The following is a 15,000-nucleotide window of genomic DNA, read 5'->3' on the forward strand; positions in this document are numbered from 1 at the left end:
GAATTAAAGGATGAAACACTGCTCTGATAATTAAAACTGTGTTAATGATGAGTTTATGAAACACTGCTCTGATAATTAAACTGTGTTAATGATGAGTTTATGAAACACTGCTCTGATAATTAAACTGTGTTAATGATGAGTTTATGAAACACTGCTCTGATAATTAAACTGTGTTAATGATGAGTTTATGAAACACTGCTCTGATAATTAAACTGTGTTAATGATGAGTTTATGAAACACTGCTCTGATAATTAAACTGTGTTAATGATGAGTTTATGAAACACTGCTCTGATAATTAAACTGTGTTAATGATGAGTTATGAAACACTGCTCTGATAATTAAACTGTGTTAATGATGAGTTTATGAAACACTGCTCTGATAATTAAACTGTGTTAATGATGAGTTTATGAAACACTGCTCTGATAATTAAACTGTGTTAATGATGAGTTTATGAAACACTGCTCTGATAATTAAACTGTGTTAATGATGAGTTATGAAACACTGCTCTGATAATTAAACTGTGTTAATGATGAGTTATGAAACACTGCTCTGATAATTAAACTGTGTTAATGATGAGTTTATGAAACACTGCTCTGATAATTAAACTGTGTTAATGATGAGTTTATGAAACACTGCTCTGATAATTAAACTGTGTTAATGATGAGTTTATGAAACACTGCTCTGATAATTAAACTGTGTTAATGATGAGTTTATGAAACACTGCTCTGATAATTAAACTGTGTTAATGATGAGTTTATGAAACACTGCTCTGATAATTAAACTGTGTTAATGATGAGTTATGAAACACTGCTCTGATAATTAAACTGTGTTAATGATGAGTTTATGAAACACTGCTCTGATAATTAAACTGTGTTAATGATGAGTTTATGAAACACTGCTCTGATAATTAAACTGTGTTAATGATGAGTTTATGAAACAGAAGTCTCTGGTGTTAAAGTCCAGGTGGAGATACGTGTTGTTTTTATGATTTTGTTCCAGGGAGTCCTCCCTTGTCCTCTGGAGACAGTTTGGAGGACAGTTGAGACGGGAAGACGATGTGACATTCTGAAACGGTAAACCGCAGACGAGTCCACACCTGACCTTCTGATAACACTCTACCGTTTCCGTCCAATCAGAACAACAGGATGCTGTGGTGGAAATGTTCTTTATCAAACACCATACATCATGAGCTGACCCCAAACGCAGCTCCGCTGTGTGTGTGTGTGTGTGTGTGTGTGTGTGTGTGTGTGTGTGTGTGTGTGTGTGTGTGTGTGTGTGTGTGTGTGTGTGTGTGTGTGTGTGTGTGTGTCTGGATGTTGAAAGTCTTTAAACAACTTTATATTTAGTCTGAGTGCAGGGGGTCTAATCTAAGCTCAGCTGACCCTCGCTGGGGGGGGCAACATACCTGGAGTTAACCCACTTGGTTTTTTTCCACTCAGTAACACACACACACACACACACACACAAAGACAGACAGACAGACAGACACACACACACACACACACACACACACACTGTTTATGTGACTTCCCTCAGGAACTTTCCTTTCTGCTGCTGCGGGGGGGAAGGGATCCTGCACAAACTGAAACAGAACTACAGAGGCACTGAAACAACAGTTATCATCATCATCATCATCATCATCATCATCATCATCATCATCATCATCACCATCACCATCACCATCAGCGACACAGCCAATCAGAGCTCTGTGTGGGAGGTTAAAGCTATGAAGTCCTATGACAGGATAAAGGAGACTCAGTTTGAACACACCGCCTGTGTGAACTGAATAGAGTCTCGCTTCCCCAAAAGCAATAACTGCACTAAATTCCAGCTTGCACTGACACAACGTGTGCACAGCTTACCTAAATACCTGCCACAACAAACAGCCTTTTGAGTTAAATGATTGTTGTTGTGTTTTTCCTATTGTATTCTTTAAACTACTGGCATTCTCTGTGTTGGAATTCAACAGACACTGGAATGGCTGCCATACATGTAGAGATAAAGATTTAAGAAAAAATTGGGAGTGGTCTCTGAATTCTTTTCCGTGGCTGTAACCGGAGCGAAGCAACTCAGAGCATCGCGTACAGTACTCTGAGGGCAGACGCCGACATGTTGCATTTATCATCAATTACCTCATCAATCACATCATCAATCATATCATCAATCACATCATCAATCATATCATCAATCATATCATCAATCATATCATCAATCATATCATCAATCACATCATCAATCATATCATCAATCATATCATCAATCATATCATCAATCATATCATCAATCACATCATCAATCATATCATCAATCACATCATCAATCATATCATCAATCACATCATCAATCATATCATCAATCACATCATCAATCATATCATCAATCATATCATCAATCATATCATCAATCATATCATCAATCACATCATCAATCATATCATCAATCATATCATCAATCATATCATCAATCATATCATCAATCATATCATCAATCATATCATCAATCACATCATCAATCATATCATCAATCACATCATCAATCATATCATCAATCATATCATCAATCACATCATCAATCATATCATCAATCCCTCATCTCATCAATCCCATCATCAATCCCATCATCAATCTATCATAGCACATCATCAATCCCTCACAGTGTGTGTTTCCGGATGGGTCAGCTCCTCGAGGCGGATCTGGCCGTGCAACCCTCACAGAGCGTGATCTGAAACACCACGTCACAGTTTCAGATTGCATAAACACTCAGATCAGAAGTATTACACAATTCTCCAAACAGTACACCCAAGGAGCAAAGCTGCAGCCCTGATGGGTCCCCTTGTAAGCGAGACCCTAAACCAACGTGTATGCATCGGACAGACGGCGTCACGGTGTCCCTTCCTTGCAATTCCAAAGCACTGACTGCCAGAGGACCACACCTCGGAGCCGATCGGTCAAACACAGCCATCAGGTGGCAAACACACTCAGGTTGAAGCACTATACAAATGCAGCAGGTGGGTTCAACCGAAATGGAAGGAGTCAGAAGAAGAAGAGTGAGGGTGAGAGGGGGAATCCACGGAGGACGAGGAGGAGGAGGAGGAGGAGGAGGAGGAGGAGGCAGAGGTGGAGGTAGAGGAAGACCTGAAGCAGGAGAACGTGCTCAAAGAAGAACAGGACCACATTTATCAAATGAACTTCGTGCAACACTAGTTGACCATGTCGTGAACCACGAATTGCCGCTGAGGAGCTGACAACAGGTCACCACTAGCAGCACACCGCATCTGTCCGAAGACACTGGACAGAAACAAAAAATCTTACATAATCACTGCTTATGTATCAACCGTTCATCACATCGTTATGAGACACCCTTCCTTGACATATTTCAGTACGTCACATGTGTTTTTTTTCTCACAATAGGATTGAGGTCGAAAACGACAAGAGGAAGGGCCCATATATCACAACAAACGAAGAGGAGATCCAAACATGACACCATCAGGCTCACAATCAGCCGAGTCATCTGTGACAAGTCCATTTTCCATCAGGTGCATCAGTATCATCAGTCAACATGGTCCGAAAAGGCATCAGTCAAATGATACAATTACGAGTGCCATGATCGAATTCAGAGAGGTCAAACAGCGCTGCTGATAAGTAGGTATGTATGTTCACTCAGCACTATTCTATGCATACTCGACATGTACATTTACGTAATCTATTTCGAACTACACAATTCACTTATTTCCCAGAGTTTACAATCGGATCATGAATAATCACCACGGAATCATCTACATAATAGGCAGGGTTCAACCTCACCAAGCAAGAAGATAGGCAAAATAATCATATGGCCACAAGGGCTCATAATCAATCCAGCAGGTATAGGTTAGGGTAACATCAACATTTATCACATATCCATAATCATACACAGATATAATCATCTATCCATCTCCAATCATATCATCAATCACATCATCAATCATATCATCAATCCCATCATCAATCATATCATCAATCAATATCATCAATCCCATCATCAATCATATCATCAATCATATCATCAATCACATCATCAATCATATCATCAATCATATCATCAATCATCAATCATATCATCAATCATATCATCAATCACATCATCAATCATATCATCAATCCCATCATCTCATCAATCCCATCATCAATCCCATCATCAATCCCATCATCAATCTATCATAGCACATCATCAATCCCCTCACAGTGTGTGTTTCCGGATGGGTCAGCTCCTCGAGGCGGATCTGGCCGTGCAACCCTCACAGAGCGTGATCTGAAACACCACGTCACAGTTTCAGATTGCATAAACACTCAGATCAGAAGTATTACACAATTCTCCAAACAGTACACCCAAGGAGCAAAGCTGCAGCCCTGATGGGTCCCCTTGTAAGCGAGACCCTAAACCAACGTGTATGCATCGGACAGACGGCGTCACGGTGTCCCTTCCTTGCAATTCCAAAGCACTGACTGCCAGAGGACCACACCTCGGAGCCGATCGGTCAAACACAGCCATCAGGTGGCAAACACACTCAGGTTGAAGCACTATACAAATGCAGCAGGTGGGTTCAACCGAAATGGAAGGAGTCAGAAGAAGAAGAGTGAGGGTGAGAGGGGGAATCCACGGAGGACGAGGAGGAGGAGGAGGAGGAGGAGGAGGCAGAGGTGGAGGTAGAGGAAGACCTGAAGCAGGAGAACGTGCTCAAAGAAGAACAGGACCACATTTATCAAATGAACTTCGTGCAACACTAGTTGACCATGTCGTGAACCACGAATTGCCGCTGAGGGAGGCTGGACCAACAGGTCAGCCCAATCTGAGCAGACACACCGGCATCTGTCCGAAGGACAACTGGACAGAAAGCAAGAAGAAATCTGTGTACAGTAATCAGCTGCTTATTGTATGCACCGTGTCAGCACGTTTGAGACCCCTTCCTGTGACATTTTACAGTCGGTCACATGTGTTTTTTTCTACATAGGATTGAGGGTCGAAAACGACAAGGAGGAAGGGGGCCCGTATTCACACAAGAACGAGAGAGAGAGATCCTAAACATGATCACGCTATCAGGCTCAGAGAAATTCAAGCCGACGTTATCTGTGACCGTGCCATTTTCCATCAGGTGCATCAGGTCTCTCAGTCAACAGTGGTCCTGAAAAGGCATCAGGTTCAAATGAGACAAATTTATCGAGTGCCTTTTGAGCGGAATTCAGAGAGGGTCAAACAGCTGCTGCTGAGTATGTGGAGGTATGTATTGTTCACTTCAGCACTGTGATGTTGCATACTGCATACTTCGACATGTACATTTACTGTATACTATTTCTGAACTACACAATTTCACGGTTTTTCCCAGAGTTTTACAGATGGATGCTGAGAAAATCCCACAGGAATTCATCTACATAGATGAGGCAGGGTTCAACCTCACCAAAGCAAGAAGGAGAGGCAGAAATACAATTGGCCACAGGGCTATAATCAATGTCCCAGGGCAGGGTTAGGGTTAGGGTAACATCACCATTTGTGCTGCCATTACACAGAGTGGGGTCCTCCTCCATCCTGCCCATATGGGCCCTTACAACACACCTCACATTGTTCAACACCATCCACAGATTACAGTGCTAACCCTTCCAGCACACTCTCTGTTTCTAAACCCAATCGAAGAGTTTTTCTCAGGAAGAACAAGAAGAACAACAACAACAACAATAACAACTATAACAACAACAAAAAGAACACAACAATAACAACAAGAAGAAGAACAACAAGAACAACAAGAAGAAGAACAACAAGAACAACAAGAAGAAGAACAACAAGAACAACAAGAAGAAGAACAACAAGAACAACAACAAGAAAAACAAGAAGCACAACAACAACAGGAAGAGCAACAACAAGAAGAAGAACAACAACAAGAAGAAGAACAACAACAGGAAGAAGAAGAACAACAAGAACGAGAACAACAACAAGAACAACAACAGGAAGAACAACAATAACAAGAACAACAACAACAAAAATAACACAACAATAACAACAAGAAGAAGAACAACAACAACAACAACAAGAAAAACAATAACAAGAAGCACAACAACAACAGGAAGAGCAACAACAAGAAGAACAACAACAGGAAGAACAACAACAACAACAACAAAAATAACACAACAATTACAACAAGAAGAAGAAGAACAACAACACCAAGAACAAGAAGAACAACAACAACAACAACAAGAACAACAACAAGAAAAACAATAACAAGAAGCACAACAACAACAGGAAGAGCAACAACAAGAAGGACAACAACAGGAAGAACAACAAGAAGAGGAACAACAACAACAACAAGAACAATAACAACAACAATAACAAGAAAAACAATAACAAAAAGCACAACAACAACAGGAAGAGCAACAACAACAGGAAGAACAACAACAAGAACAACAACAAGAACAACAACAACAACAGGAAGAAGAAGAAGAACAACAACAACAACAAGAACAACAACAGGAAGAACAACCACCAAGGTGGTAGAGAGGAACTGAAGGTGGTACAGAGGAACTGAAGGTGGTACAGAGGAACTGAAGGTGGTACAGAGGAACTGAAGGTGGTAGATAGGAACTGAAGGTGGTACAGAGGAACTGAAGGTGGTACAGAGGAACTGAAGGTGGTAGAGAGGGAGCTGAAGGTGGTACAGAGGAGCTGAAGGTGTTAGAGAGGAGCTGAAGGTGGTACAGAGGAGCTGAAGGTGGTACAGAGGAACTGATGGTGGTACAGAGGAACTGAAGGTGGTAAAGAGGAACTGAAGGTGGTAAAGAGGAACTGAAGGTGGTACAGAGGAACTGAAGGTGGTACAGAGGAACTGAAGGTGGTAGAGAGGAACTGAAGGTGGTAAAGAGGAACTGAAGGTGGTACAGAGGAACTGAAGGTGGTACAGAGGAACTGAAGGTGGTACAGAGGAACTGAAGGTGGTACAGAGGAACTGAAGGTGGTACAGAGGAACTGAAGGTGGTAAAGAGGAACTGAAGGTGGTACAGAGGAACTGAAGGTGGTAAAGAGGAACTGAAGTTGGTACAGAGGAGCTGAAGGTGGTACAGAGGAACTGAAGGTGATACAGAGGAACTGAAGGTGGTACAGAGGAACTGAAGGTGGTAAAGAGGAACTGAAGTTGGTACAGAGGAGCTGAAGGTGTTAGAGAGGAGCTGAAGGTGGTACAGAGGAGCTGAATGTGGTACAGAGGAACTGAAGGTGGTACAGAGGAACTGAAGGTGGTACAGAGGAACTGAAGGTGGTACAGAGGAACTGAAGGTGGTAGAGAGGAACTGAAGGTGGTAGAGAGGAACTGAAGGTGGTACAGAGGAACTGAAGGTGGTACAGAGGAACTGAAGGTGGTAGAGAGGGAGCTGAAGGTGGTAGAGAGGAACTGAAGGTGGTAGAGAGGAACTGAAGGTGGTACAGAGGAACTGAAGTTGGTACAGAGGAACTGAAGGTGGTACAGAGGAACTGAAGGTGGTAAAGAGGAACTGAAGGTGGTAAAGAGGAACTGAAGGTGGTACAGAGGAACTGAAGGTGGTAAAGAGGAACTGAAGGTGGTACAGAGGAACTGAAGGTGGTAGAGAGGGAGCTGAAGGTGGTACAGAGGAGCTGAAGGTGTTAGAGAGGAGCTGAAGGTGGTACAGAGGAGCTGAAGGTGGTACAGAGGAACTGAAGGTGGTACAGAGGAACTGAAGGTGGTAAAGAGGAACTGAAGGTGGTACAGAGGAGCTGAAGTTGGTACAGAGGAACTGAAGGTGGTACAGAGGAACTGAAGGTGGTACAGAGGAACTGAAGGTGGTACAGAGGAACTGAAGGTGGTACAGAGGAACTGAAGGTGGTACAGAGGAACTGAAGGTGGTACAGAGGAGCTGAAGTTGGTACAGAGGAACTGAAGGTGGTACAGAGGAACTGAAGGTGGTACAGAGGAACTGAAGGTGGTAAAGAGGAACTGAAGGTGGTAGAGAGGAACTGAAGGTGGTACAGAGGAACTGAAGGTGGTAAAGAGGAACTGAAGGTGGTACAGAGGAGCTGAAGGTGGTACAGAGGAACTGAAGGTGGTACAGAGGAACTGAAGGTGGTACAGAGGAACTGAAGGTGGTACAGAGGAACTGAAGGTGGTACAGAGGAACTGAAGGTGGTACAGAGGAACTGAAGGTGATACAGAGGAACTGAAGGTGGTACAGAGGAACTGAAGGTGGTAAAGAGGAACTGAAGTTGGTACAGAGGAGCTGAAGGTGTTAGAGAGGAGCTGAAGGTGGTACAGAGGAGCTGAATGTGGTACAGAGGAACTGAAGGTGGTACAGAGGAACTGAAGGTGGTACAGAGGAACTGAAGGTGGTACAGAGGAACTGAAGGTGGTAAAGAGGAACTGAAGGTGGTACAGAGGAACTGAAGGTGGTACAGAGGAACTGATGGTGGTACAGAGGAACTGAAGGTGGTACAGAGGAACTGAAGGTGGTAGAGAGGAACTGAAGGTGGTAGAGACGAACTGAAGTTGGTACAGAGGAACTGAAGGTGGTACAGAGGAACTGAAGGTGGTAGAGAGGAACTGAAGGTGGTAGAGACGAACTGAAGGTGGTACAGAGGAACTGAAGGTGGTACAGAGGAACTGAAGGTGGTAAAGAGGAACTGAAGGTGGTACAGAGGAACTGAAGGTGGTAGAGAGGAACTGAAGGTGGTAGATAGGAACTGAAGGTGGTACAGAGGAACTGAAGGTGGTAGAGAGGGAGCTGAAGGTGGTACAGAGGAGGTGAAGGTGTTAGAGAGGAGCTGAAGGTGGTACAGAGGAGCTGAAGGTGGTAGAGAGGAGCTGAAGGTGGTACAGAGGAGCTGAAGGTGGTATAGAGGGAGCTGAAGGTGGTACAGAGGAGCTGAAGGTGTTAGAGAGGAGCTGAAGGTGGTACAGAGGAGCTGAAGGTGGTAGAGAGGAGCTGAAGGTGGTACAGAGGAGCTGAAGGTGGTACAGAGGATCTGAAGGTGGTACAGAGGAACTGAAGGTGGTACAGAGGGAGCTGATGGTGGTACAGAGGAACTGATGGTGGTACAGAGGAACTGAAGGTGGTACAGAGGAACTGATGGTGGTACAGAGGAGCTGATGGTGGTACAGAGGAACTGATGGTGGTACAGAGGAACTGATGGTGGTACAGAGGAACTGAAGGTGGTACAGAGGAACTGAAGGTGGTACAGAGGAACTGAAGGTGGTACAGAGGAACTGAAGGTGGTACAGAGGAACTGAAGGTGGTAGAGAGGAACTGAAGGTGGTAAAGAGGAACTGAAGGTGGTAGAGAGGAACTGAAGGTGGTACAGAGGAACTGAAGGTGGTACAGAGGAACTGAAGGTGGTACAGAGGAACTGAAGGTGGTACAGAGGGAGCTGAAGGATGTTTTCTTCCATAGGTTTTATCAGTCAGGCACCCCTCCCCCGATACATTCCCCCCTGCTGCACCCCCCATTGTCCCCACTGCCTGGGAATGACGCTGTCATCTACCTGCTGCAGAGGTCCCTCTCTCTAACCTGGAGGGACGGTCAGCATAATTTCCAACGAGGACGACAGGGAATACATGGAGCTGACGCAGGACTTCTCTGGTGCCGGAGGAACCACCTCCAGCTCAACGCAGGGAAGACCAAGGAGCAGGTGGAGGATTTCAGACGGCGCCAACAGCGACAGGCTGCTGCACCCGCGGTGTCTCAGTGAGAGATACCTTCCTTCCTGCAGCGGTCAGACTCTATAACCAGCATGGCCCCCGGTAGACCCCCCACATATAACAGCACTGACTATAACACCCCCTGTTGTGTTAATGACTGTGCAATACGTATCTGGCTGCTATACATATCTTTGTGTATTTGTAAATTGTGTGCTTCTATTTTAGTATCTGGGTGAAACATGAAGCTGTCTGTGGCTCTTTCTGCTGTAATAATGAACATGTCCGCTCTGTGGGACGATCAAAGGGATTCTGGTTCTGATTTCAATGACCTTTAGATATTTTCAAGGAAATTCAAATCCTTTTTTAAAATAATCACCCTTTCAAAATGACAAACTTTCTTTGCAGAAAGACCTGATCTGACTTTACTCCAAATAAAACCATTTCTTTTTCTAAATGTCGACATTTGAAAAGGTCTGCGTTATTAAAAAAAAAATCTGACTTTTAAAATGTCCCTACTATGTTCTCATTCTTCTAACTCCTTCCTAAAAGCTCAGACTTTGTTTTCAAATTTCTTTAATTTCTTATGAATGTCTGACGATGTCTGTTTTATCCCAAAAATTCAGATTTTTTTTCTAATTTCCGACTTTTCAAAAATTCAGATCATGTTTCCAAATGATCCTATTGTTGTGGAAATTCTGTGTTTTTTCCTAAAATGTTTAACATTTTTTTCCTAAAAAAACGTTTCTAAATTTGACCTTTAAAGATCTCCCACTCTCTTCTCGTTACTCTAGCGCCGGGATCCCACCGGGTGCATCTGCTCCGCGGTGTTGTTCCGACCTCCGAACGGCGCCATACCCCACCGGGCGCGTTTCAGAAGCGGAGCATCTTGCGTGCACGGCTCTCAGTTATTGTTGGTTTGGTCATATTTCCTGGACATTTGTACTTCTGTAAGAAAGTAGTAGGCTACGTAGTGAAATGGTTTATTTGAGTGTCTGTTTGAATTGTGTTGTAGCCTACAGACACAGTTAATAATAATTGTAATAGTCCAGTTATAAACGACATGAATCAAAGATGTGTTGCTGTATTTTAGTTATCAAATGCATCCATCATCATAATAATTCTCTATAGTTTACACACTGTAAACAGGAGGAGACGCTGGCATTTCTTCTCCTACCTGGCCGGAGCCGGCTTTGGGTGCACCCTCTCAACCAGCTGAGGCTGGACAGCTACAACATCATCAATATTTTAGGATGAGCGCAGAGCAGATGGAGGAACTTCTGTCCCTCCTGAGTCCTGAACTAACCAGACATCAACAAATTATAGAGCTGCCATAGAACCCAAGCAGAGACTGGCCGTTCCACTTCCTGCCCTGCGCTTTGCAACGCCTCGCGTCTCCGTCGAAAATAAACCAGCCGCGTATTTTTCGCGGAGCCCGGGGTCTGGTGGAATCACACGCATTGACTTGAGTGGCTGCGATGGCTTGGCGCGGCGCAGATGTAACGCGACGCAGAGGACCCGGTGGAATCCAGGGGTTACTCATTCAGGTGGCCCTAATCATCTTCTTTAAAAATTCACACTTTTTACCGTTCAGACTTTTTATTGATTTAAAATCAGATTGTCTTTACTTTGTAAGTTTGTTGTTGAGTTGTAAGCTGGTGGTGATTTATGTCCAGAGAACTATGGACCCGAGGATTAAGATGCAAACCCTCCCTGCAGTATCACAGCTGCCCCACCCCCCCCACCCCCCTGGTCTGCAGTACCCTAACACACCATTTTTATTGTATAAATACAATTATCAATAAAAACACAAAAGGAAACAAGAAAACCGGTGGGTGATGTTCAGTATGTACCTATTATTAGTATTCATTATATTATATACAAACATTTATATACAATAAAACCAAGAGACAGACATGGTGGGTGAAGTTCAGAGTTTTGGGGGTCGGATTCAGGGGTCAGGGTGAGAGCTGCCCCCCCTCAGTCTGAGGTCTTTCATTATATGATGTGTATATATCTATCTACAGTATACAAACACAAATAGAAACAACAAAAGCAGTGGGTGATGTTCAAACTTTTATTGGTGGGTTGGGGGGCGGGGACGGGTATAGGGGGTCGGGGTGAGAGCTGCCCCCCCTCAGTTGTAGGAAGCGTAATGTTCTTGTATTCATTATATATTGTAAAAACATTTATACTTAAGAAACGCAAGGAGAGAAATGGTGGGTGATGTTCAGAGTCTTTATTATTAGGGTCATGGGGGCGAAGTGGGTCCGGATGTTGGGGGGGGTGGGTGGTTAGTGGTCAGGGGGTGCTTTCCTCGGTTTAGTTGGCAGCGAGGGTCTGGTCCACCCAGCTGCGCAGCTCGGTGACACGGGCGTAGACGGCGGGGGTGGAGGTGGAGCAGCGGCTGCTTCCCCAGGATACGATGCCCACCAGAGTCCAGGCTCCATCCTTCTCACAGACCAGAGGACCACCAGAGTCTCCCTGAGGACAGACACAGTGGGAGTTATATAGGGGCAAGAGGGTGAGACAGGCAGAGGGGGAGGAAAGGTAGAGGGGGGTAGCGGGGGCCTCACCATGCAGGAAGTGGCTCCAGCTCCTCCAGCACAGATCATGACTCCGGAGATGTTGCTTCCCCAGTGCTGCTTGCACTCCTCGTTGGACAGCAGGGGGAGGGCGGCCTGCTGCAGCAGGTTGGGGGTGGTGGCAGCTGCAGGGGGAGAAATCAAACGCACCGTTAATGTTCACCTGATCCAGCTCATGGGGAATGGGCTGTACTGATAGAGATCTTTATCCAGTCTTTACTCTGCCCATCGTCAGACTGCTACACAACCAAGGTCTGAACCAGACGGCTAAACGTTATCCACCGCTAGCTTAGCATAGCGACTCACCATTGTAGCGGGTCAGCCCCCAGCCGGAGGTGACGCAGGTGGTTCCGGCGCTGAAGTTGTCTGAGGACTCGGCGAGGCAGACGGGCGAGACATTGGTTCCCAGGCGGGCGGGGGTGGCCAGCTTGATGAGGGAGATGTCGTTGTTGATGGTGCTGGGGTTCCACAGGGGGTGGGTGAACACCTGGGGGGAGGGGGGGATTGGTTAATGGTAAAGGAAGTAGGGGGTTCTGAATGCTGATTGGCTGACGGAATCTCACCTGGGCGGGCTTCAGTTTCTGAATGTTTTCATTGGAGCCGTAGCCCCTATTGTGTTCCCCGACAACCACCACATGGTACGTCCTGAAACCGGAAACAGGAAGTGGTCATATAACTTTCTTAAAACCTTCCTTTGTGTGTGTGTGTGTGTGTGTGTGTGTGTGTGTGTGTGTGTGTGTCTGTGTGTGTTCTGACCTGACGTTGCAGTGGGCGGCGGTCACCACCCAGTTCTCGTTGATCAGAGAGCCCCCACAGAAGTGGAAGCCGCTGGATTGCTGGGGGCAGTGAGTCAGAGTGAGATGAAATATATCTGATATTAATATTCAGAGATGATGAGACTGACCTGCAGAGACACCTGCCAGGGCCAGGAGTGAGGCACGGACTCCTCCCCGTTCACGATGCGGGCGTAACCCGTCACTTTGGGGGTGATGGCAGGGGTGCCGCAGCCTGGGGGGGGCAGGTAATAACATGAGAGTCAGACAGTAGAGCCAGCTGTGTTGGACGAGTACTAAGAGCCAACATGTAGTCAGCAGCAGAAGAAGAACCAGTGCTTCACAGTGGTTCCAGTAGAAAAACACTTCTGCTGGATATTAATTGAAGTATTTCTCAACAGGATGAGGTAAACATTAGCAGGGTACAGAATGAAGACACCATAGATCAGTCTGACCGTAGGCGGCGCTGACGAAGGCGAGGCAGGACACGATCCAGAGCAAGGCCATGGTGAGGAAGATGATGTGTTCAGGGACGCCTGCTCTTTTATCCTGAAGCCTGCCGGCGCCACAGCCAATCAGAGCGTGCGCTGCTCCTGCCAGCTGGACCGTTCACATGCCCCGCCTCCTGCCCTGTGATTGGCTGATGAGGTCACACGCCTCCATAGCGAGATAATAAACGATTCTGAAAACAAACTGCAGTGAGATATGTTCATATATTGAACCTGGCTCACATATCTGCGTTCGAACCGTCATCACATGTTTATTTATTTCAGTTTTATTCGTTTCATCAATGTTTATCCCAGAAATGTGTTTGGATGAATAAACGTTCAAAAGGATTTATATATTTGTATTTGCTCATGTATCTTTATGTCATTAACAGAGCAGGTGGGACATTAACAGAGCAGGTGGGACATTAACAGAGCAGGTGGGACATTAACATGGCAGGTGGGACATTAACAGAGCAGGTGGGACATTAACAGAGCAGGTGGGACATTAACAGAGCAGGTGGGACATTAACAGAGCAGGTGGGACATTAACAGAGCAGGTGGGACATCAGCAGAGCAGCTGGGACATTAACAGAGCAGGTGGGACATTAACAGAGCAGATGGGACATTAACAGAGCAGCTGGGACATTAACAGAGCAGCTGGGACATTAACAGAGCAGTCGGGACATTAACAGAGCAGCTGGGACATCAGCAGAGCAGGTGGGACATTAACAGAGCAGCTGGGACATTAACAGAGCAGTCGGGACATTAATAGAGCAGCTGGGACATCAGCAGAGCAGGTGGGACATTAACAGAGCAGCTGGGACATTAACAGAGCCGCTGGGACATTAACAGAGCAGATGGGACATTAACAGAGCAGCTGGGACATTAACAGAGCAGTCGGGACATTAACAGAGCAGCTGGGACATCAGCAGAGCAGGTGGGACATTAACAGAGCAGCTGGGACATTAACAGAGCCGCTGGGACATTAACAGAGCAGCTGGGACATTAGCAGAGCAGGTGGGACATTAACAGAGCAGCTGGGACATTAACAGAGCAGGTGGGACATTAACAGAGCAGCTGGGACATTAGCAGAGCAGGTGGGACATTAACAGAGCAGCTGGGACATTAACAGAGCAGGTGGGACATTAACAGAGCAGCTGGGACATTAACAGAGCCGCTGGGACATTAACAGAGCAGCTGGGACATTAGCAGAGCAGGTGGGACATTAACAGAGCAGCTGGGACATTAACAGAGCAGGTGGGACATTAACAGAGCAGCTGGGACATTAGCAGAGCAGGTGGGACATTAACAGAGCCGCTGGGACATTAACAGAGCAGCTGGGACATTAACAGAGCCGCTGGGACATTAACAGAGCAGCTGGGACATTAACAGAGCAGCTGGGACATTAGCAGAGCAGCTGGGACATTAGCAGAGCAGCTGGGACATTAACAGAGCAGCTGGGACATTAGCAGAGCAGCTGGGACATTAGC

At 45.6% G+C, this 15,000-nt stretch overlaps 1 protein-coding gene across 1 annotated transcript; it reads right to left on the reverse strand.

Annotated features, from left to right (window-relative positions):
* Positions 1-11,727: 11,727 nt before the first annotated feature.
* LOC134863642 (chymotrypsin B-like) lies at positions 11,728-13,563 on the reverse strand. Its single transcript, XM_063882272.1, has 7 exons — positions 13,478-13,563; positions 13,154-13,257; positions 13,006-13,085; positions 12,813-12,894; positions 12,556-12,736; positions 12,241-12,374; positions 11,728-12,148 (listed from the first exon to the last, which is right to left on the reverse strand). The coding sequence occupies exons 1-7, from the start codon at positions 13,527-13,529 to the stop codon at positions 11,987-11,989; spliced, it is 795 nt and encodes a 264-aa protein (XP_063738342.1). The 5' UTR covers positions 13,530-13,563; the 3' UTR covers positions 11,728-11,986.
* Positions 13,564-15,000: the final 1,437 nt, after the last annotated feature.

This window comes from Eleginops maclovinus, chromosome 4 (genome assembly GCF_036324505.1).
Source record: "Eleginops maclovinus isolate JMC-PN-2008 ecotype Puerto Natales chromosome 4, JC_Emac_rtc_rv5, whole genome shotgun sequence".
Classification (NCBI taxonomy): domain Eukaryota; kingdom Metazoa; phylum Chordata; class Actinopteri; order Perciformes; family Eleginopidae; genus Eleginops; species Eleginops maclovinus.

Excerpts from the sequence above, each read along its gene's own strand:
- LOC134863642 (XM_063882272.1), bottom strand. The coding sequence starts at position 13,529 with ATGGCCTTGCTCTGGATCGTGTCCTGCCTCGCCTTCGTCAGCGCCGCC. Across the intron at positions 13,258-13,477 it reads CTTCGTCAGCGCCGCCTACG|GCTGCGGCACCCCTGCCATC; the intron begins GTCAGACTGATC and ends TGCCCCCCCCAG. Across the intron at positions 12,737-12,812 it reads AGAAACTGAAGCCCGCCCAG|GTGTTCACCCACCCCCTGTG; the intron begins GTGAGATTCCGT and ends CCCTCCCCCCAG.